General features: G+C 36.2%; 1 protein-coding gene across 3 annotated transcripts in view; it reads left to right on the forward strand.

The window, feature by feature from the left end:
* Nucleotides 1-11,707, forward strand: part of RTKN2 (rhotekin 2) — a 72,114-nt gene extending 60,407 nt beyond the window's left edge. For all 3 annotated transcript variants that reach the window (XM_060642663.3, XM_060642664.3, XM_078434299.2), the window contains 3 exons: nt 3,637-3,802; nt 8,068-8,175; nt 9,448-11,707. In XM_060642663.3, coding sequence (XP_060498646.3) covers nt 3,637-3,802; nt 8,068-8,175; nt 9,448-9,983 — 810 coding nt within the window. In that variant the 3' untranslated portion in view covers nt 9,984-11,707. The remainder of the gene's footprint in view (nt 1-3,636; nt 3,803-8,067; nt 8,176-9,447) is intronic.
* The last annotated feature ends 10,231 nt before the right edge of the window (nt 11,708-21,938 follow it).

Here is a 21,938-nt window from a genome sequence, read left to right on the forward strand (position 1 = left end):
AAAATTCACCTTATGTTTTCTAATCCATTCCTCACTGAAGTTTCAAGAACTCTTATTGATACTTGGCCCAGAATGAAAAACAGCTTGCATGGACTTTCTGACATTATCAGAAACTTTATTTAATGACTTTTTCTTTGACATCCAGTTTTTGGTTGAAAAAATTCCCATTAGTTAAATTATTTGGGGTGATAAAATATAGAAGTTAATTCAAATGATCTATTCTGCGTTTCATTTGCACCTTTTAAAAGCTTCTCATGTTTGAAAAATTTAGTGGTATTTATGGTCCTCAGAGCTAATGGAGTGTATAGTGTACAGTATTTATATATTATTGCATTATATTCTCTTAGAAAGATATAAATGATCCAGTTCATCAGATTTTCTACATAGCTATTTTCATTTGAAATGATATCTTGGTATTATTACAAATGTACATATTCATCTATAAAAATCACACTTTCCATATTTAAAAGTTGAATCCATTTTAATCCTACATACAAAAGGTAGTCATAAATTTGTATTCCGATAGATTTGAATGGAGAGAAAAGCACAATTTCAACAACAAGAATAATTCATATTTTATTGTTTTTTTTTAATACTGAGAGAATAGAGGATTCTCCTGCCTTCCTCCCCCACTGAGTCAGCCTTCAGTAAGTCTTACTGAGAGCATATTAAAGATTCTTTCTGGAGCTTCAGTCATTCTCTGCTGGTGATAATAAGCGTTATACTTAAAGAGGTTGATTACATGCATTTTCAGCCTGCAAGGATATCAATTAGGGTACCATTTTGTTTTTATATTGTATAAATAATTGCTTAAAAGAGTTAATTCACAAAGTTTATTACCATGGCATAGGAATGTAAAAAGACCATTATGTTAAATTACAATGTTGACCATAAGTCCATTACAATCCTCTGAAGACACTTACACTCCTACATTTCAAAAATGACAGTGTCTCTAAGATGGTTACTAATCCTTATGTTTTGTGATACTCCAGACTTTCAAAGTTAGGTTGCTACTTCATGCAGCATACATTTTTTCTCATGTGATTTTTGCATAAGAATTCCTTCCTTCAGGAAAGAACTTCTGTCATCCACAGTAGTCCCTTCTTAACTGCAGGGCATATGTTCCAAGACTCCCAGTGGATGCCTGATACTGTGGACAGTACCTAACCCTATATATACTGTGTTTTCCTATACATACATACATACCTGTGGTAATTTGGTTTATAAATTAGGCACAGTGAGAGATTAACAACAATAACTAATAGAATAGAATAGTTATAACAATATACTGTAATGAAAGTTACATGAATGTGGCCTCTCTGCCTCTCAGAATATCTTATTATGCCACACTCACCCTTCTTGTGATGGATGTGAGACCATAGGATGCCTGTGTGATGAGATGCAGTGAGGTGGGTGACGTAGGCATTATGATGACGTAGAAGCATTAGGCTCTGCTGACCTGATGACGTGTCAGGAGGAGCATCATCTGCTTGTGGACCACAGTTGACTGGGGCAACTGAAATTGCAGAAAGCACAGACTGAGGATAAGGGGGAACTAGTGTTTATATGGTGCTCACCTGTCTGTATTTTCCCATGCTTCAGGGAATGTATAGCTTTTCTTTGTAAGTCTTTGCTCCTGTCCATAGACATCATTATATGTATATGTCAGTTTTGGTATGTGAGAATACATGCAATTTCTCTTCACTCAGTACTGAAAGAAGTGAGGAATTTCTTCTCACTCCTAATCAGCTTTTGTAACTGCCAACTAAATCCTCTTCTGCACCCACTACAATAGGTTTAAACATATTCCTCTAGAACTCTTCTACCCAGGACAGTAGACACTAGCTACCAGTGGCTGTTACTTATAATGTGACTGGTCCAAATGGAGATGTGCTTTAAGTATAAAATAGACACTGGATTTGGGAGACTTAGAATGAAAAAGTGTAAAATATCTCAAAAAAAAGTTTTTCAATCACACATTAAAATAATATTTTGGATGCATTGGGTTGCAGAAGAACATTTTATTTTTTTAATTATTTTTTTAATGTTTATTTTTGAGAGAGAGAGGGAGACACAGAATTCAAAGCAGGCTGCACACTCTGAGCTGTCAGCATAGAGCTTGACGCAGGGCTCGAACTCACCACGAGATCGTGACCTGAGCTGAAGTTGGATGCTCAACCTACTGAGCCATCCAGGCGCCCCTTTTATTTTATTGTTTTTAAGTTTTTAAAAAGGTGTTTATTTATTTAGAGAGAGACAGAGAGTGTGAGCGGGGGAGGAGCAGAGAGAGGGGGAGAGAGAATCCCAAGCAGGCTCTGCGCTGAGGCTTGAACCCACCAACTGGAAGATCATGATGACCTGAGCTGAAATCAGGAGTTGGACGCTCAGGTGCCTAAACCACCCAGGCACCCATAAAAACGTTATTTCAAAATATTGTAATAATTATTACATAATTATTTTCACCAGTTTTCATTTTACCTTCTGATGTGATACTAGAAAATCTTCAATTACACGTGTCTCACTTATTTATTTATTTTTTTAATATTTACTTTTGAGGGAAAGAGATAGAGCGTGAGCAGGGGAGGGACAGAGAGAGACAGGGAGACACAGAATCCGAAGCAAGCCCCAGGCTCCGAGCTGTCCGCACAGAGCCCGACATGGGGCTGGAACTCACAAACCATGACGAGATCATGACCTGAGCCAAAGTCAGATGCTTAACCAACTGAGCCACCCAGGCGCCCCAGATGTGGCTCACTTGTGCAGGACAGCACTGCTCTAGAATAATATCACTCATTATCCAGACAGCCAAATCCCCATTGTTTCCCCAAAACTCCTTGGAAACTACATGTAGTTGCTAGCTTGTCATGTGGCATGGTGGTGCCTGTGTCACTTGGGAACAGGCTTTCTACATGTAGACACAGTAAGCACCATAATGTCGTACCTAGTACCACTCAGAAAAAAAGCTTAAGACTATAAACATGAATGAAACCATTGCCTTTGTTGTAGAGTGTTGCATTCAGCATTTAAAAAAATAATTGTTACCATCATGAAGGTTATAGTACTTCGTGGATCTTTAGCTATGAGCTTTGTAAATGAATGTTACATATGAAATAAATGTTAATGGGAAAAACCTAACTGCTTTGCTGCAGTAAACACTAAGTTATGGTTTTACTGCTTTAAGTGATAACACTGTATGTAATGCCTGAATATTAGAATAACAAACGTACTTTACTGATTCTTTTATTTTATTACTGTTGGAAATGTAGTTAATATAATTCACATTACAGTTATGACATGCCATACTTGTTTTATTGCAAATTTTAAGATGTATATAAAAGACAGCATACTCCTACTTAAAAGGATCAAAACAGGTTATGTTTTAATCTCATGTAATTTAATGTAAGTTCTATATGTAGCATGCTTTGAAACACTGTTCAGTATTTTTACTACAAAGCATTTTTTAACTCGGTGATCTGAGTCTGAATTTTGAAAATTCTCAAAGTTCCACATTTTAAATGATCAGCAACAAGATTTATAAATGTATCTGCTCTAAGTGTGGTAGTGAGCAGTAAAATACTTATTTGTTAATTACAAAAATATTCTCTTGTAAAACATTAATTTTGTCTTAATTTTTAGGAAACCAGAATTCGTGCAATGGATAAGGATGCCAAGAAAAAAATTCATAATTTTTCTGTTATCAACCCTGTTGCTGGACAGTCTGTAACTCATATTTTTGCAGTGGACAGTAGAGAAGATCTCCAGAAATGGATGGAAGCCTTCTGGCAGCATTTTTTTGATCTTAGTAAGTTAATTTTTGGATTTGCCAGTATTATATTCATGTATCATGAAAGGATGCACAAAGCAATCTAAATATTACAATTATAATGTTATAATTTGTATCAAGAATTTTTTATGCTCTTGAATAAAATGATAGTATATCATCAATGCATTGATCACTTTTTCTCTCAACTTTTCCCCAATGCCTGACTTTAACTATAGTTTATTATACATTTGAATTCCTAGTATCTCTACCTGTTACTTTTTAAGTTCCTCTGGTCCCTAAAACAACTAGACCACATTTTTTCAAAATATTAGGTTTTAATTGGTTAAAGCAGTGTGTTTAATCAAAGGGATAACAATCCATTTGAGGAGTGAAACACTTCTCTAGGTTAGTGATGATTCTAAAATGTTGAAATGTTCAGAAGGAAATTCATTTTTATGTAACCTTCTGTTAACTCCAGATTCGTTATAATATCATTTTGGACATCATCCAAAAAATTTTTTTAAACCATACATGTGGTTTTTCAGCTTCAATAGTACAGCCCATGATTTTAAAAACAATGTGATAGTAATATAATAAGAGTTTTACTATGTAAAATGTGTGATCTAGTATTCTCAAGTTAAGGAAGAATTTTATCAACAAGAAAATATTGAAATGATATATTGAGATAGGAGGGAGGGAGATGGGGGATGGGCTAGATGGGTGATGGGTATTAAGGAGGGCACTTGTGTAAATGTGAACTATTGATAAGGGCTATTTCTAGTCAAACTAAGCCTACTGTTAGATTCAACCAGCATTTTATATCTTTAGAATGCTTTTTTATAGAATTACAAAGGATAGCCATTTCCAAACAATCAAAGTTATTTCTTCAACCCCTAGAAATAATCCAACAGAAATTTTAGGACTTCTTAATGAGCTATTTTGGGAAACTTTATAAAAGAGTTAATACCTCCTGTCCCCAGTGTGATCCATGGCCTGGTCAAGTATTCTAGTGATGGTTGGGGAGGACGCAGAAAGGGAACTGAACGTATTGATTACCTTCAACATACCATATAGCTTCATTTATTTCTCACAACAGCCCAGCAGGGCAGAAATTATTTTCCTCTGCTCTAAAGTTGAGAAAATTGAGGCCTGAAGAGATGTCTGGTTTACTGCAGGAAACTAGAGGACTCCCTCTATAGCCTTCTGGAGTTCTTTAGGACTTGTTTTCCTTAAGTACTATCCCTAGGCACTCAATAGGCGTTTGAATATTTGTTCCATGCTTATCAGCATGCACTACATTTTTTTTTTTTAACTTCAGCTGATCTTAGATGTGTAACTTAAAAGACAACAACTTCCTTTTGTTTGCTGATCACATCTGAAATTTTAACTGCTTTCCTAAATGCTCTGCTTTAGAGAGTTTGTCTTACAAAGACTATATTATTTTTAGAAGTGATTCTATAAAAATGTTTATGTGTATAAAAACAGGAACAGGGTAAGAGGAGGTAAAAATGCAGAATATTATAGTCTGGATATCAACTACTACTAGGTGATCTCATGTTTTTATTGTCCAGATTACATAAAGTAATTTATCATGCTAAAATAGGGAGTTGGAGGGATATAAATCTCGTGATACAACTGTCGAAATAAGAAAGCGATGACAACTAGGTTCTTAGATCTGGCTACTTCTTTAGTATTTAATGATTTGGGATAAAATCTGCCAATCTATCTAGTTTTTGAAGTATAAATTCTATTAGATTCACATTTTACAATACATTGTGTATGGGGCACCTGGATGGCTCAGTCAGTTGAACATCTGACTTGATTTCAGCTCGGGTCATGATCTCACAGTTCCATGGGTGGGTTCAAGCCCCGCTTCAGGCTCTGCGCTGACACTATGGAGCCTGCCTGGGGTTCTCTCTCTCTCTCTCTCTCTCTCTCTCTCTCTCTCTCCCTCTCTCTCAAAATAAATACATAAACATTTTTTAAAAAGAATTCATTGTGTATGAAGATATGAAGCAAAGATCAAATCCTAAAAATTGACTTGTACTTTAAATGTTTTATCTTCCTCATGGTAAGTGTAGCCTGTTGTGATCTTAGGTGAAATGTGATATGTAGAACATAGTAGAGGATGGATATTCAAGGCAGAATAAATTAAGAGTAATTTAATATTTAGAGCAAATTTCAATTATTTGACTCTGTGTAAGAGTAGAAAATTGAAAGAGTGAGATTAAAAATCACAAGAAAACATTAATGACACTAAGCCTGCAGAGGAACAGAGATGAATGAAGAGTGGAGGTTGGAAGCCAAGGGGGATGTGATAGCTAATTTTTAATATTTGAGAGCTGAAAAACGCGTAAAAGGAATGACACTGTTCTGGATAATCAAAAGGGGTAGGAGTGGTGGGTCAAAGATAAATTTGTTTCAAGTATTTAATAATATACATATTGAGTCAACATAAGCAGCTTAGCATAACAGATCATTTGACTGGGAACATTATAACAAATATTATTGTGGTAAACACCTCCAGTAGACAGATTTTATGTGAAGACAACATAGCCATTTAATATTTCATACTGGGGCCTTTTTTTTTTATGTTAACATGTTGGTATCATGTATAACTTTGCATACTAATTTATTCACTGGTAAAATAAATGTTTCCATTGTAAAATTGACCAGTGAACATTCCACACTTGTACCTCTGACTTCAGTTACACATGGGTAACATGACTTTATATTCCAGTTTTCAACATGATTAATATTCTGCTACCACTTTAACAATGAACAGCTTTAATCTATCAATATAGAGAAAATACGGCACTTTGTAATTTGCCTAAGATTTGACAGAGAAATGTTTGCTAGCTTAAAGTATTTCATTATTTTTCCAGTAGATAAGACCTTAATTTTTTTCTGCCCCAAGAAGGAAAAGCTGGCTTTTATATATTTATCTAAAAAAGGAAGTAGAGGGGAGGAATAAGTTATCAGATCTCAGATCCTACTAGATTTAAATTCTGCAGAGCAACCTTTGAAGCCTCAAACTCAAGATTTTGTTCTCTCTCTGAGATGCTATGTGGGCTATTTTGAAATTTTTGCCATATTCTATACTTAGCATTGTAATAAAACACACTAAAAGGTTTTTTATGTTTCTTAACTATTTAAAGTGATGGATTTAAAATTTATGCATATTACCATATAACCATGGCTGTATATTAGATTTAAAACAACAAAAATGAATAGATAATTTGACTAAACGTGAAATGTCTTTCATTTTTAAGCTATCGAATATAACTAAATTGGATATTGAGAATATAATAAAAAGGAAGAGAAATATAGTTCATAAATCATTCCAAAAAGACACATATGTGTATGACATTTACTTTTCTACAGATGTAAGATAGAGTGTAAGCATAGTGAACCCCAGTAACCTGCTTTTATAATATGAACAGAGAGATGCATGGTTTCTAGCACAGCTGTTACCCAGTGCGTAGGTGCACAATAAATATGGAAAGGTTAAGTTGTTTATATCCACCACTCAGAAGAGATTAATCTGAGAATTTTAAGATGAAAATAATAAAACATAATTAAAAGAAAAATTAATGTTCACACTTCAAAATTTTAACTTAAAAATTGAAACAACTTATTTAAGAGTACTTTTTATTCCTAGTAACTACTGGCTTTATTTAAAGTGTCCTTCCTGAATAAATTAGATCCAGTTAGAATTTGGAGTAATGTGTTTTTATTGTAATGGGCTTTTATATACCTTTTACTTGACTGAAAATGCAGCATTTTTCTAGTTATGTGATTTTTGAAAAGCATAATCATTTGAAGAAATAATTGTTAAATAAACAATTCTTATTTCTTAGAATTTTCAAAATTAAAGCCATTTTTGAGAAGCATTATTTCTAACTATATTTTGGTTGATTTTTACCTTTCAAATGTCTTAAATACTGGGTATTTTTATTTAATATTTAACAGAGGAAAACTTGTGCCAACTTTTGCCATGAATAGAAATTTTAGTTATTGATCATTACTGTGCCAGTGAAATCGTACAGTATTTAATAGCCTAGAGATCTTAGCTTCTTATATCTGTGCACAGAACTTATTCTTAAAATAGATTACTTTTGTGCTCAGACGTGGACTGTAAAATCATTGGTAGTATTAGGTTTTTGTGGCTTCCTTAAGGCAATGCTTTATAAATTCACTGTTATTTTTCACAGCAAAAAAAATATGTTGATATCTATTGAAAATGAAGTATACGTCTTCACATTTATGTTTTAAACTAGCCTGCCTTTTTCTGTCTTTCTTAGGCCAATGGAAGCATTGTTGTGAAGAACTTATGAAAATTGAGATTATGTCACCACGGAAACCACCTTTGTTCTTGACAAAAGAGGCGACCTCAGTCTACCATGATATGAGTAAGTGGGGTTTGTCTTTTCTAAGCTTCGGGGTAACAAAAACAACATTGTCCATACTCAAGCAGCTTATTCTATTGACATTAAAATGCTAAAATTTTCAGGGTGCAGTCAAAACGAATGAAAAAAGACTATGATTATAGACTGAGGAACTCATGTTTAATAGATGAATTAATACAAAATTAATGAATACACATTTTTCATAGTTTGAATGCTTAAGATCAAACAAAAATGTTAAGGCTTCAAAATGAATAAAGGTGCACTGAAAATAAATATTAGCTGAGTAGCTGATGAAAATTCTGAAAATGTGAACTTGCAGATTCTAAAATATAATCACGTTCTATAATTTTTTCTGTATTTTATTAAATTTGTTTTAAAGTAATGTTGATAAATGAATACTAGTAAATGGAAGTGTTCTTTCATCTCAGGTCAAAAATTTGGTTAAGTTTAATGCTTTGGAAAATTTTAAATTTCTAGACTCGTTAATATTCCATTTTCCCACACTTTGAAGGGTAATTATTTATCTTTGTAGGATTGCCTGAGTGAACAGTGCTGTGAACACAGGTCAACACTAAATTCTAGTCTGTTTTGCCACCAATATATACTTTACACTTACTTTAAAATGTTAGATTAAAAATGATAGATTTGGGTTTACACATTTGAAAATACCAGTGATTCATTTAATAGACATTATCTCTATTCTCTTATTTTTCCCAAGGAAAAATTCATCCAGCACCCTTATCACCAAAATGTTTCCTTGGGTTTCTGGTTTTGGAATTTTTTTCTCTATGAACAGAGACTTTTGCTAGTCTACAGGAAAGGATACTAATCCAGTTACATTTGTCCCAGTTTACATATCAGGCTTTTATAAAAAGGGAATCCACTCTTACCTAGAAATCAGAATAGATTTTAAATCCAAGAAAAGTTATTTAATAAGTACTTAATCTACAGAATTGAAAAAAAAAAATCCTGATGTAACTCTACTCCTTTGAAAGCTGAGTTTTACGCGTTTATTTAGGAACATTTATGCATGTGCGTGCATGTGTGGCGCACAGTGAATGAGCTCCTTAGTTTTTGGTTCTGTTGGTAGGGGAAGGGTTATTTTTACAAGCAAATGCTTAAAAAAAAAGAAAAAGAAAAACAACTCCAAATCACTTGCTTATCCAGTGTGTTTTGATGACCGTTATAGATGTTGGTTTAGAAAACAATAACTGACTCAAAGTGTACACAGCTTCTGAATTTTCCCCATGCATTTTCTTCTCAAAATCATTACAGGCATTGATTCACCTATAAAACTTGAAAGTTTAACTGAGACCATACAAAAAAAACTTGAAGAGACAAATGGACAGTTTCTTATTGGTCAGCAGGAAGAACCCTCACCACCTCTTTGGGCCAGCCTCTTTGATGGTAATCATGAAGTGGTTATCCAGAAAAAGGTGTTATCTCCTGCAAGCAAGCAGTTACATGACGGGAAAGGGAAAAAGAGACGTGCTCCCCTTCCTCCTTCTGATAAAGCTCGATTCAGCTTAAAAACACAGAGCAACACAGATCAATTGGTTAAGGACAACTGGGAAAAAGCAAGTGTATCTTGGGCCTCGCCTTTGGATACCAAATTATCAACCCTAATGCATCACTTACAGAAACCAATGGCTGCTCCTCGAAAACTTCTCCCTGCCAGGAAAAATAATTTAACTGATGGCGAACTCACAGACACTAAAACCAATTTTGAAGCCAAGCCAGTGCCAGCTCCGAGGCAGAAATCTATCAAAGACATTTTGGATCCTCGATCATGGTTGCAAGCACAAGTATAGAAAACCCTTAATGTATAAAACATTTAAGAAAATCTATAACTGTTAGGCTTAATTCAGAAGCACTGGTGATATAGTAATACATAATTATGTTGGTAAATATGATAGTGATTTACATCAATAATTAATAAGCTATTAGGTATAAAAAATGTTTTATAATGAAGAAATGGATTTCTCTTTTACTTCTGATTTTCAGAACGTAAGTGATTTCCCCAGTAGAGTGCAAGAGGCAGTTTCTAGACAATATCCTAATTGTTGGAAGGGTTAATTTATTCCTAAATTAGTACCAGCAGTGAGCAAGCACTAGGCAGAAGAAGGCATTAAAATTTCTTTGGGGAGAGACTGTCTAGTAACTTAAAATGTGTTAAATCTGAGCCATATTCTCATTGTGAGAATTTTAATACTAATGGAATGTTTCAAAAGTTTTATTTAAACCACAAATTATAGAATCCACCCAAGAAAATTTCTTCTTAGCATTCTGGAATTCTCATCTAATGGTTCACTGGCTCTCATCTATTGTTTAACTCACTAGTTAACTCACTGACCTTTCAAATTCCTGGGATAAATTTTGGAATATTAAATTCTTCATCTTTAAAGGGGATTTATAATGTGCTATTCAAAGTTGCTTCCTTGATGAGCCCTGAAATCCTGTTGACATTAACTCATAAAGTGAAGCATAACATTTATTAGTTTAGAGAAAAGGTAAATGAAATGTTCTTTATTTCCACTTTTCTATGCATGGTGCTAATTTCCATTGTGACATTGGAATTTGGGGAAGTGAGTAGCTGATTAACACCTTAAAATTCATTTAATGCTTATTTAAAAAGCAGATGGCCGATTGAAAAATATCAGAAAAGTTGGCCATGATGATAATTTTCAGAATTAATCCTTTTAAAACATTTTAATTAAATTTCCTTTTTTCTAGTAAGGGTTGATGTCTGCTATTGATATTATTCATTAAAAGTCATATTCTTACAACAATGACATTGGAATCATTTCCATAGGAGGTAATTTCCATAGCAACTAATCACAGTGACCCAAACAGGATTATGAAATCAACAGCAAGAGGATGCATACCTTAAGGAACAAAAAAATCCATTTTTTAAATAATAATGATTCTTCTAAACAAGAACTGAACAGTTTTAAAAATCAAATCAGAATTTTCAAATAAAACAGTTTCCATAAGGTGTCAGCAACAGCACCAAAAAATGTGAAATCACACTGAACCCTAAATGTCATTGCAAGACATAAAAATTCAAGAATTAAATTACTGGCCTGCGTATAATCTCTAGAGATCTTTTTAAAGCTCATGAGAACTCTATTTGGATCAGAACTACATTATTACAAAGTAAAATGAACACTTGACAAAAAATAACATTAATTTAAATGGAGTCTTTCATTATTTTTAGATAGCAGTCTTTTTTCATTTATAGAGAATGATGTAACTGCCAGGTTACTTTTGTGTTTCCCCGGGCCTCCTAGTCAGAATTGCAACTCGAGGGAGTAATGATACAAAAGGTCTCTTGTGACCACGAACACCAGGACAGACATAGTATTTGATGAGAAGGAAGCCCCGTATGCATGCCTTAGAGGGTGTAGAGACAGTCACGTGTATGAAAACCTGCAAAGGTAGGATTAATTTGTTTTTTCTAACTAGGAGGCTCTCCTCAATGTCTGTTGTGGTTGCCAAATCAGTAAAGGGCATATTAAAAATCTACAGGATATTATGGTTTGAATTTTTGTTTATTTTTTAAGCCTCACTGCTGTTTTTGACAGCATTTGTGACTGTCATCGCCACTAAATTATTGAGCTAGAAGATGCTGCAGGCAAAATTGTTTCCGAAACTGGCATCTAAGCATTTTTTTTTTTTTTTTTTTTTTTTTTTTTTAGTGGAAGCCTTCCTTATAACAACCGGTGTTAAAACTTCCAAATTATATTCTTGTCATTTCCTCATGCATATTATATCAAGAAAGATTTAGGGTGTACTGGAAAGAGAATATACTCCTAGAGAACCTACGTAGCAGTTGTGCCCTCAGTGGGGCACTTTGAAACAAGGCTGAAGCCCTTCCTGCTAGAACCGTCTATGTGAAGCCTGACCAAGGGCCACCTCCCTCCCGCAATTATTCAGGCCGTTTCTGGGGGCCCGTCTCACTGTACGCTACGCAGCCTTTGCACTCAGGCTGAAGTTTCCAGCCTCACTTCCTTTAACGTTGTGCTCATTAAATGTTCATTCACTTCCCCCCAAAAGGTATAATACAGAGTTGGGGCTCCCTCCCTTCCTTCTTTCCATCTTACTCCCTTCCTTCCTTCCTTCCACAGTTAAAAAAAAATCTAAAAATACTTAAACACTTTGTCAAGGAGTTCGTCAAAAGAAGTATTTGTTTTCGCATTTCCTAAACCGGAAGTTTATGACATATAAAAATATGCCGTGTAATGAAAGACATTTCAGCTTTTGATGAGCTGGCTTTTCACATTCTTTGTCCTTTTAATTTGTTTCTTGATAGATGAAGACCATAAACTTGAAAACAAAGAGTTAGCTGTCAGATCTTGATAATAATATTATAATTAGAGAAAAAAGAATAGATATTTTATGATCTTATGATAATTCTGGTGATCTGAAGATAATGTCTTAGAAAATTACATTTACATCTCAAACTCTGGGATATAAATTACAACAGCATTAAGATAGTATTATTTTTACTTGCTACAAAGTGGTGAGCTTTTTATTTAAACATCTTGCCAAGGACAAAGAAGGCATCTTGTTACTGGAAACACACACCTCCTAAGGTAAACAGTCTTTCAAAATATCAGGCATGCCAACTCTTGGGGAGTTTGGTTAAATCCTCCTTAACTGTCTTCAGTGCCCCCTGACTTCTTTTAAATGGATGTGCATGTATGTGGAAAACTGATTCCATTTATTATAAATGCCTTATCTTTACCCTTTAAGATCCTACTAAATACATTTTTCTAGTATTTATTAAAAATGGAAGCTGCCTTGAGTTAGAGACAGTTCATCTAAGGTAGGTTAAGCAGTCAAGTATTTCCTTAGGCTTATGTTCAGCACCTCAGTCACCTACTGAGAAGTTAATTAATTCAGTCCAAAATGAAATTGTAGGGCAGTTTGATGCAATTTATGTTAAATGCCAGTTGAATGTAATCACCTGTGTTACCATGAATGAGGGGCAACTGTACTAGATATAGATAGAGTGCTATACCATGAACAAGAAGAGAAATGCTTTGGCAGGAAAATATCTGTCCCTGTGGTCAGAATTTATCAAAATCCTTGTCTTTTTAAAGAGTGAATTATTGAACAGTAATTAAACTTTAACTGATGACCATTTATACAGGGATCTATTAGTCTTAAACTATAAAGTAGACAGAGTTGACTTTGTGCACTTAGATTTCAAAAGCATCACTATTTTTAAATGTTTACATGTTTAATGTAACTCTGCTAATAATAGTCATGAAAAAGCAGTTTATTTGGGATCATGCATATTTTTAGTTAACACTAGAAAGGGTATTACCTTTGAAGTTTTAAAAGACTTCATTTGAAAATATGGTAGTGTGTGTTATTTTCTATGACATGCTTGTATAATTGGCATTTTTGTAATTTTTATTTTGTTTTTTTAAAGTGTATTTATTTTGAGTGAGAGCTCGTGCAAACGGGGGAGGGGCAGAGAGAGAGAAAAAGAGTATCTTGAGCAGGCCCTACACTATCAGCATAGAGCCCCACATGGCACTTGATCTCAAAACTGTGAGATCATGACCTGAGCAGAAATCAAGAGTAGGAGGTTTAACCGACTGAGCCACCCAAGTGCCCCTGTAATTTTTATTTTTTATTTTTTATTAATTTTTTTAATGTTTTATTTATTTTTGAGAGAGCATGAGCTGGGGGAGGGACAGAGGGAGAAGGGGACAAAAGATCAGAAGGAGGCTATTATGCACTGAGAGCAGCAAGCCTGATGTGGGGCTCAAACTCACAAACTGCAAGATCATGACCTGAGCCGAAGTTGGGTTCTCAATGGACTGAGCCACCCAGGTGCTTCTCATTTTTACTTTTTAATTAAATGTAGGTCAAGTATCTGGATTAAGACATATTCTATTATGGTTATATATATATATCTATATAGATATAGATATAGATATGGATTTATATATATATCCATATATATACCTATATATATATATGGTTATATATATATATCCATATCTATATCTATATCTATATCTATATCTATATCTATATCTATATCTATATCTATATGTATATATAAGAGTACCAGTGATTGGTAAGGAAGCCAAGGTCATGTGATTAAAACTTCTATACATTAAAAGAACTGATTTATGAAGACATTTGCTTGATTTTTCTTTAGATACCCCTCTGTGCTACATTGATAGAAGTAAACTCTTGTGAAGTCAGTTTAATCAGAGAAAGACATACCCAGTAGCTGGTGCTTCTTATTATAAGACTAATATTTGATATCCTACATATAACTAACAATTATTAAAATGTTTGTATATAATCCTTCTTATAGGATACTCTTTTAAAAATCTACTCATATAACCTTAGCTTTAGGCTACTGATGCAGAATTTGCCCAGAGCTTTAGGTCACTCTAATGATAAATTAGGGACCTGGGATACTCAGTTGCTGTAGCCACAAGGAGACTCCTTATTGTAATGTACCTCCCTCAGTGCTTAATTTATTCCCATAGAGCTCCTCAAGGGAGGGGGAGAGAAATGAACAATCCTGGCTCAATTATATTATTTCAACATTTTATTTTGAAATTGTGAAGCGTGACCAGAAATATTTAACATTTCATTTTAGGAAAAGCTTCTCTTTCTCTGAGGAGATTTATTACAGAGGTATTTTTATTAATCTGAATATCGGAAAATACCAATCCTGGCATGTTTGATCATTAGAAAATTAGGCAAGATCATTCCAAATCTTACTGAAAATTGTGTTTTAAATCACAGCAGTTTGCTTTCGGAGATATGGTAATCTCTTATTGTAACTACTAAAGGAGACAGGGATTGAAAAGACCTTGTATGTACATAATTGTGCCATGTCATAAACATGTTTCAACATTATCAAAATAGAATGTCTTAAACAAAAAGCAGAATCAGACCTATAAATACAAAGGACAAACTGATGGTTGCCAGAGGGAAGGGGGCTGGGGGCATGGACAGAATGGGTGAAGGGGAGCAGAAGACACAGGCTTCCAGTTATGGGATGAGTAAGTCACGGGAGTGAAAGGCATGGCCTAGAGAGGACAGTCAGTGATACTGTCATAGCCATGCATGGGGACAGGTGGTGGCTACACCTGTGGTGAGCACAGCATAGCGTATAGGCGTGTCGCATCACTGTGTTGTATACCTGAAACTGACTAACGCCGTGTGTCAGCTATACTCAAAAACATTTTTAATAGATTTTTTGTTGTTGAAAATGGGTACTTTCCTGAGTGTTATATTTTTACGTTTGTTAACTCAAAACAAATTTTCTCTCTGTGTGTGGATATATTTTTGTTGAATTTAGCCATCTTAATAAATGCTTCTTAATTCGTTGTTGGCAATTTTAGTTTTATATTAAAGAGGAGAGAGTGTTAAGAGTTATCCATCCTCTTAGCTCGAGCATTAAAACATGTTCGTTTGTATAAAATGTAAAACTATAGATACATACATATACTGTTAAGTCTTCAATCCAGATATTTTCAATTAGTTTTTGAAGATGCTTTTAAAAGTATGTCCAGTGCTGGCGGAATGGAAGTCCAGACCTCTCCACAGCCGACAGAAAGCGTCCCAGTCTCACTCCAACCTCCCCCACCCTGCTCGGCCCATTCCTCTGCTGCTCTCAGCATGTGGACTTGCCACAAGTTTCTGCTTGCTCATCATTTTCTTGTGCTAGCCCCTCTGCCTAGAATATCTTTCCTCCCTGTCTTCTCCATGAAGTCTTCCCTCAACCCACAGCCAGCAAGTTTCATTCATTCTTCAAAATGGTAGCACCTCTAAATTCCCCAAGACTTCAGGCTTCTTCAGTCTCTCCACCTAGGTAGGTCCACTCCGTTTGTGCTTTATATCTATGTCTGCGGCCTAAGCCCTTGTTCATAGTGTTGTGTCCCCCTGCATAACAAAGTACCATGAACTTATCAATTTAAAACAACATCCACTCATTATCTCACTTTTCCTTAGATCAGAGGTCTAAATGGGCTCCACTGGTTTCTCTGCTTGGGATCCCACAAGGCCGACATCAAGGTGTCCACTGGGCTGGGCTCTAATCTGAAGCGTCTGGGGAAGATCTGCTTCTAGCCTTATTATTCCTGCTGACACCAGAATTGTGTATTGGTCAGGGGTCACTCTCAGCAACTGGAGATCACTCTTCAGTTTTTGCATCTGGCCCCCTCAATCTAACTTCAGCTCATTAAATTTGCTCACAGAGGAGTTGAATCCATTGGATTCAAGTCTGTCTTACTTTTCCATCCACTACCAGCTGGGGAGAACTGCTCTTTACAGGCTTATGTGAGTATATGCAGCCCACCGGGATAATTTCCCTTTTGATAATTCACGGCCCACTGATTAGTAACCTTAAGTACATCTGGAAAAATCTCTTTTGCATTTAATATCGCATAATCATGCGTATGCTATATTCATAGGGCAGGAAGTCTTGGAGTGCCATTTTAGAATTCTGCCTACCATAAATTAGATTTTTCAAGGACAGGAAGCATGTCTTATTGACCTTTTAACCCTGTCATGGTGAAATGATAAGGAAGGAATATTACTGGGTAATTATGTGTAGGGCATTGTGCTAAGTACATGAATTAACTTCCTAGCCCACTAAGCAAATGTCGAAGACTTGCCCTGGGTCACACTGCATGGTAGCTGAGAGTATAGACTCTGGAATTAGACACGGATTAACTTGAGTCCACATGACCTCGTTGTATGATTTGGGGCTTTTTTTTTTATTTAAAAACCTCATCTAAGGTTTTTTTGTTTGTTTGTTTGTTTGTTTTTTATCCTTTAATGTAAAAATAGTATTTGCCTCATAGGATAGTCATGATGATTAAATTAGATAATACATGTAACACAAAGCCCAGGGCCTGGCATATAAATTCTTACCTTGTTTCTATAGTGTGCCATATAACATTGTAACATACATAAAGAAAGGAATGAGAAGATATAGCTGATATACACACATGCATTCATATATTCTACTTTTTGTTTTTAATGTTTATTTTTTTTTATTTTCGAGGGAGACAGACAGTGTGAGCAGGGCAGGGGCAGAGAGAGAGGGAGACACAGAATCCAAAGCAGGCTCCAGGCTCTGAGCTGTCAGCACAGAGCCTGATGCGGAGCTTGAATTCACAAACTGTGAGATCATGACCTGAGCCGAAGTCGGATGCTCAACCAAATGAGCCACCCAGGTGCCCCTGCATTCATATATTCTTAAAAGAACTTTAACCCAGCCCCGTGTTTCACTTCATGTGAACATGCTGGACTTACAGTACCCAAAAATGTGTTCAGATACTGGTTGTCCCTGTATTAGAACCCTATGTAAGGCACTATTGGGACTTACAAAATTAAAAAGAATACTTATTCTAGAGAAGTTCATGTTCTAGTTTGTAGGAAAAACCATAAGGTGAATTACTGTTTGAACTTGCATTCCATATCTCTAACATTAATATGTCTGTAGAAAGACCTTTAAAACAATCCCTATCTATCATCAGTGAACTGGAGGAATTAGTTGAAAAGATGATTCATAAAACAAAAATAGGCGATAAAAAGAGAATTCAGTATAACACATCTAATTTTGTTATGAGAGATCAGAGAGGGGTATGAGAACTTCCACAAAGCAATTTTCAACAAGTGTAAAAGCCCTTGTATCTTTACCACTAAACTGAGGTAAGCAGTGCAAAATTATACTCTGAATATCATGGGGCAATGTGAGAGCAAGTCATAATGGGAAGATTGTTCAAATCTAGGAGAAATAAGGAAAATAGGAGTCAGTTTACCCAGTAGGTTCCCGGAGGAGTTCAATTTTACAGTACTCAAAGTTAAAGGGGAGTGTAGTCATGGAAGTTGTGGAAAGGAATGAATCGGATAAGGCAGTGAGTCTATTTTTAAGGTAAAAATCCACAGAACATGATAAAGAGTAAAAATGGCAATAGGGGAAAGGTAGGATATGTTGGACCACAGGCCATGAACTTGAATGTCAGTTCAAGAAAACAAGACAAACTTAAGAACAGTTGACATCAGGAATAGAGTTGGCAGAGTTAGTGGAAAGAGAATGTGGTTTATAGGTTGGGAGAATTGGATTTTAGTCTTTGGTTTACCATTAACCAGCCATGTTGCCTGGGCAAGCTATTTACTAATCTGCTCAGCTTTCCTATCAGCAAAACCACTGAACTGACTGTTGGTATTTGTCTCATACGAATCTAGAGAGCCCCAGGCTCCTGAGTTGGTACCCCTAGAGGTAGCAACCAGAGAGGGTGATGCCAAGAGAGTGAGCCTCTGGTTCTCCCTTGTCTAATTCAGCTAGAGCAGCTCCAAGTTGATCTGTCTTCTGTTTTAACCCTTCAGGGTGGTATCATAAGAGTCACCATTTTACAAATGAGCAATTTAAGGCACAGAACAATTAAGTAACTTGCCTAAGGTCTTGTTGTGAGTGAGATAGGATTTGAACGTCACCATTCATGATCCAAAGTGAGTGTTCAATATCCTCATTGTACTATCAGCCTCTAACAAATGTGAAATACACACAAAAAAAAAAAGCATTAGGAAGTTTTGTTAGAGTGGCCTCCAAACTTTTTCCCTAGTGATGTGGTCACTTGGTATATCCCTTTGTGTTAAAGCCCCAAATGAAAATCCATTTCATTCACAATAAGATCTGGCCTGTACTATTCTGGACATGATGCTTGGCCCTGGGAGGCCTTCAGGAGGGACCTGGTTTAGGTACATGTGAACCTTGAATCTACTACTAAGCTGTGGAACTCATTTTAATGGACTTATGAAGGGTAAGAAAAGATAAATTCCATCTAAGGAAATCAGGGAGAAGAAGTAGTATTTGAGCCAGGGCTTGAACAACAACAACAACAACAACAACAACAACAACAACAACAACAAACTGGGGCAATTTATTGAAAGGCCACTGGAATCTGGAGTGAAGGAAGCCTTAGAAAGATTGGGCAGAACAAGTCAGGGTCTTCAGCAGCATGAAGACTGAAAGAAGAAAGTCATGTTCTTCTAGATTGTTAGAATAGTCTTTTAGAGTAGTGACTACACCAGCATATTAAAACTGTTTAATGTTGGGGTTACAGATAAATACAAATAAAAATTCCCCTCCCCTTGAATATGGACTTAGTGATTCACTCCTAACTAACAGAATATGATAGAAGATGATGTCATGTGACTTGTGAGGCTGGGTCATAATAAGGATAGCTTACACCTAAGCACTCTCTCTTGGATAACACACTCTGAGGGAAGCCAGCAGCCACACTCACACGGTCCTGGAAGAGACCCACGTGAAGAGGAACCAAGACTTCCTCCCAACAACAAGCACCGCCTTTTGAGTGAGCCACCTCAGTAGCAGATCCTCAAGCCCAGGCATGACCACAGCCTCCTGAGAAATTCCAAGCCGGAACCAGCCAGCAACTCGCTTCCTAAATTCTTGACCCCACAAGCTTACAGTAAGATAATAAATGCTTCTTGTTTTAACCAGTAACTTTTTTTTGGGGGGGGGGGTCATCTGTTTCCATAGCAATAGATGACCTTAAAAAACATGAAACTATAGGGTATGCCAAGGGCTGGCAATGGTTTAATTGCACATGGTTGGGGATTAGTGAGAAGGAGTCAGATGATCAATGGCCCTGAATGTCAGACAGACGTGCCTTCCATTTAGTTTCTGGAGAAATCTGCCATGTGGGCTTAATACATCCAGATCACATCTGACTTAGTCTCTGTTAGAGCAGTGAGGGCAGGAGTGGCTACAGTTGGTATTGGGGAGCATGCTCACCATGTCTCTAGAAGAAAAGGAACAGTAGCCAGTAGGTGCCTCCACTACATGTTAAGTCCATGGATAGCAGGGACTATTTTTTAGTCATGCTTTGTTAATACAAAGGTGCTGGCAGGATCAAGCATCCCCTGGCTTTACAAAAAAAAAATTTTCCTTTGAGAAAAAAACTTCTACCATGTATCCAGGTCACTAATGTGACACCATTGACTTGATTCTTCTTACCTACCAGCCTCCTTTCGAGGAGAAGGTGATACTTTAAATTGCTTCCACCTGTGACATCTTAGCATGACTGAGTTTATCAAATTCTCTTTTCAGTAGGCAAGAGGGAAGGAGAAACCTGAAGGGTGTGAAGAGTGACACAGAGAGGTGAACAGATTAAAGGGGGGAAACATTCAGGGGCCCAGGGCAAACGTCATTTACATGTGTCCACACCAAGGGTTCTGAATGGAATCCATGATTCCTACTCCTCTCAGTGGGAAATTCAACTGTACTTTTTTTTTTTTTTTTTTTTTGGTTTGGGTGGTTTTCTTTTTTTCATGATTTGTATTACCAAAAGTGTTTTTTCAAATAGTCAATTATGAGAGCAAAGCTGACATCATTCCCAAATGAGTCACTCAAAGTTTCTTCAGGAAATTATAATAGTGTGCCCAGTATCCTTCAACACCTTTGCTATATCATTCAGCAAGGCATCCCAAGATATTAAACTCAATAAAAATTCAGAGATATGATTTCACTTTAGATTGATTTCAACCCAAATCAATTACTAAAATAAAATGCTTAGAGTGGAGAGCCCAGAAAATGTTGGACTAAATGTACCACAAGCCTTATCAACACCAGTGAAAATACTGTTGTTTAATTTTCTGCCATGAACTTCCTGGGAAGTAGTGGATAGCTAGGACTATTAATGGAATCGGGAAAACACAACATGCATTCAGCCAACACTTTACTAGTCCCCATCCTATGTGGGACTCTGCCAGCTGCCTGGGCATGTGAAGACGAGGATGAAGGCTGTCCTCCTGGAGGATACAGACATTGATATCTGTCCTCCTGGAGATTATAGACTAGTTAGATTGATTCATGGGATTTTCATTGCAGTGTCAGAAAAAGACACAAGTAAGTTTCTGCTACATAACCAGAATTAAAATGACAAGTATACAATACTATGCTTTTGTTTCAGCAGCAGAACCCCTTTTCCAAACCAAATCTCACATAGGCCTTTTAATACACATAACAGATCACAGCGCAAGTACTCTGGAGTGGAAAGGGAGTGAGGAGCATGTGGCCTCTGCAACCTGCTTCCTACCCATCCCCCTAGCAGTCCCAGAAGCTTCTCTGTAGGACCTGGGGATTTCCCACACCAGTTTGAAAACTGCTGGTCTAAGGCACTCCTGGAGTCCTAGGTGTTGCTAGATAGTCTAATTTAGAAGCTGATGAGCTTTAAATTTTTAAAAAATGTTTATTTTTGAGAGAAAGAGAGAACAAGCAGGAGAGGGGTAGAGAGAGAGGGAGACACAGAATCCAAAGCAGGCTCCAGGCTCTGAGCTGTCAGCACAGAGCCTGAAGTGGGGGTCGAACTCACAGACCATGAGATCATGACCTGAGCTGAAGTTGGACGCTTAACCGACTGAGCCACCCAGGTGCCCCAAGTTGATGAGCTTTAGATTAACTCCTCTTTTTCCTTTTTTTTCAATTAATTGGCCTTCTAGAAACTTATATTTTGACTGTTCAGTACTAGATTACTCAATAGACAACACTAAGCAAATCTCAGTCCAACAACACATACGAGAGAGAGAGAGAGAGAGAGAGAGAGAGAGAAAGGGAGAAAGAGAGAGAGTCCAGATTTTTCAATAAGAAAAAAAGAAACTATATTAATTCCAGCATGCATGTTAAGATTTATATTTGATGGGTTGGTATCATACTACCGTTTTTAAATTATATAAGGTAGAGGGAAGAG

Source organism: Panthera onca, chromosome D2, assembly GCF_046562875.1.
Source record: "Panthera onca isolate mPanOnc1 chromosome D2, mPanOnc1 haplotype 2, whole genome shotgun sequence".
Lineage (NCBI taxonomy): Eukaryota > Metazoa > Chordata > Mammalia > Carnivora > Felidae > Panthera > Panthera onca.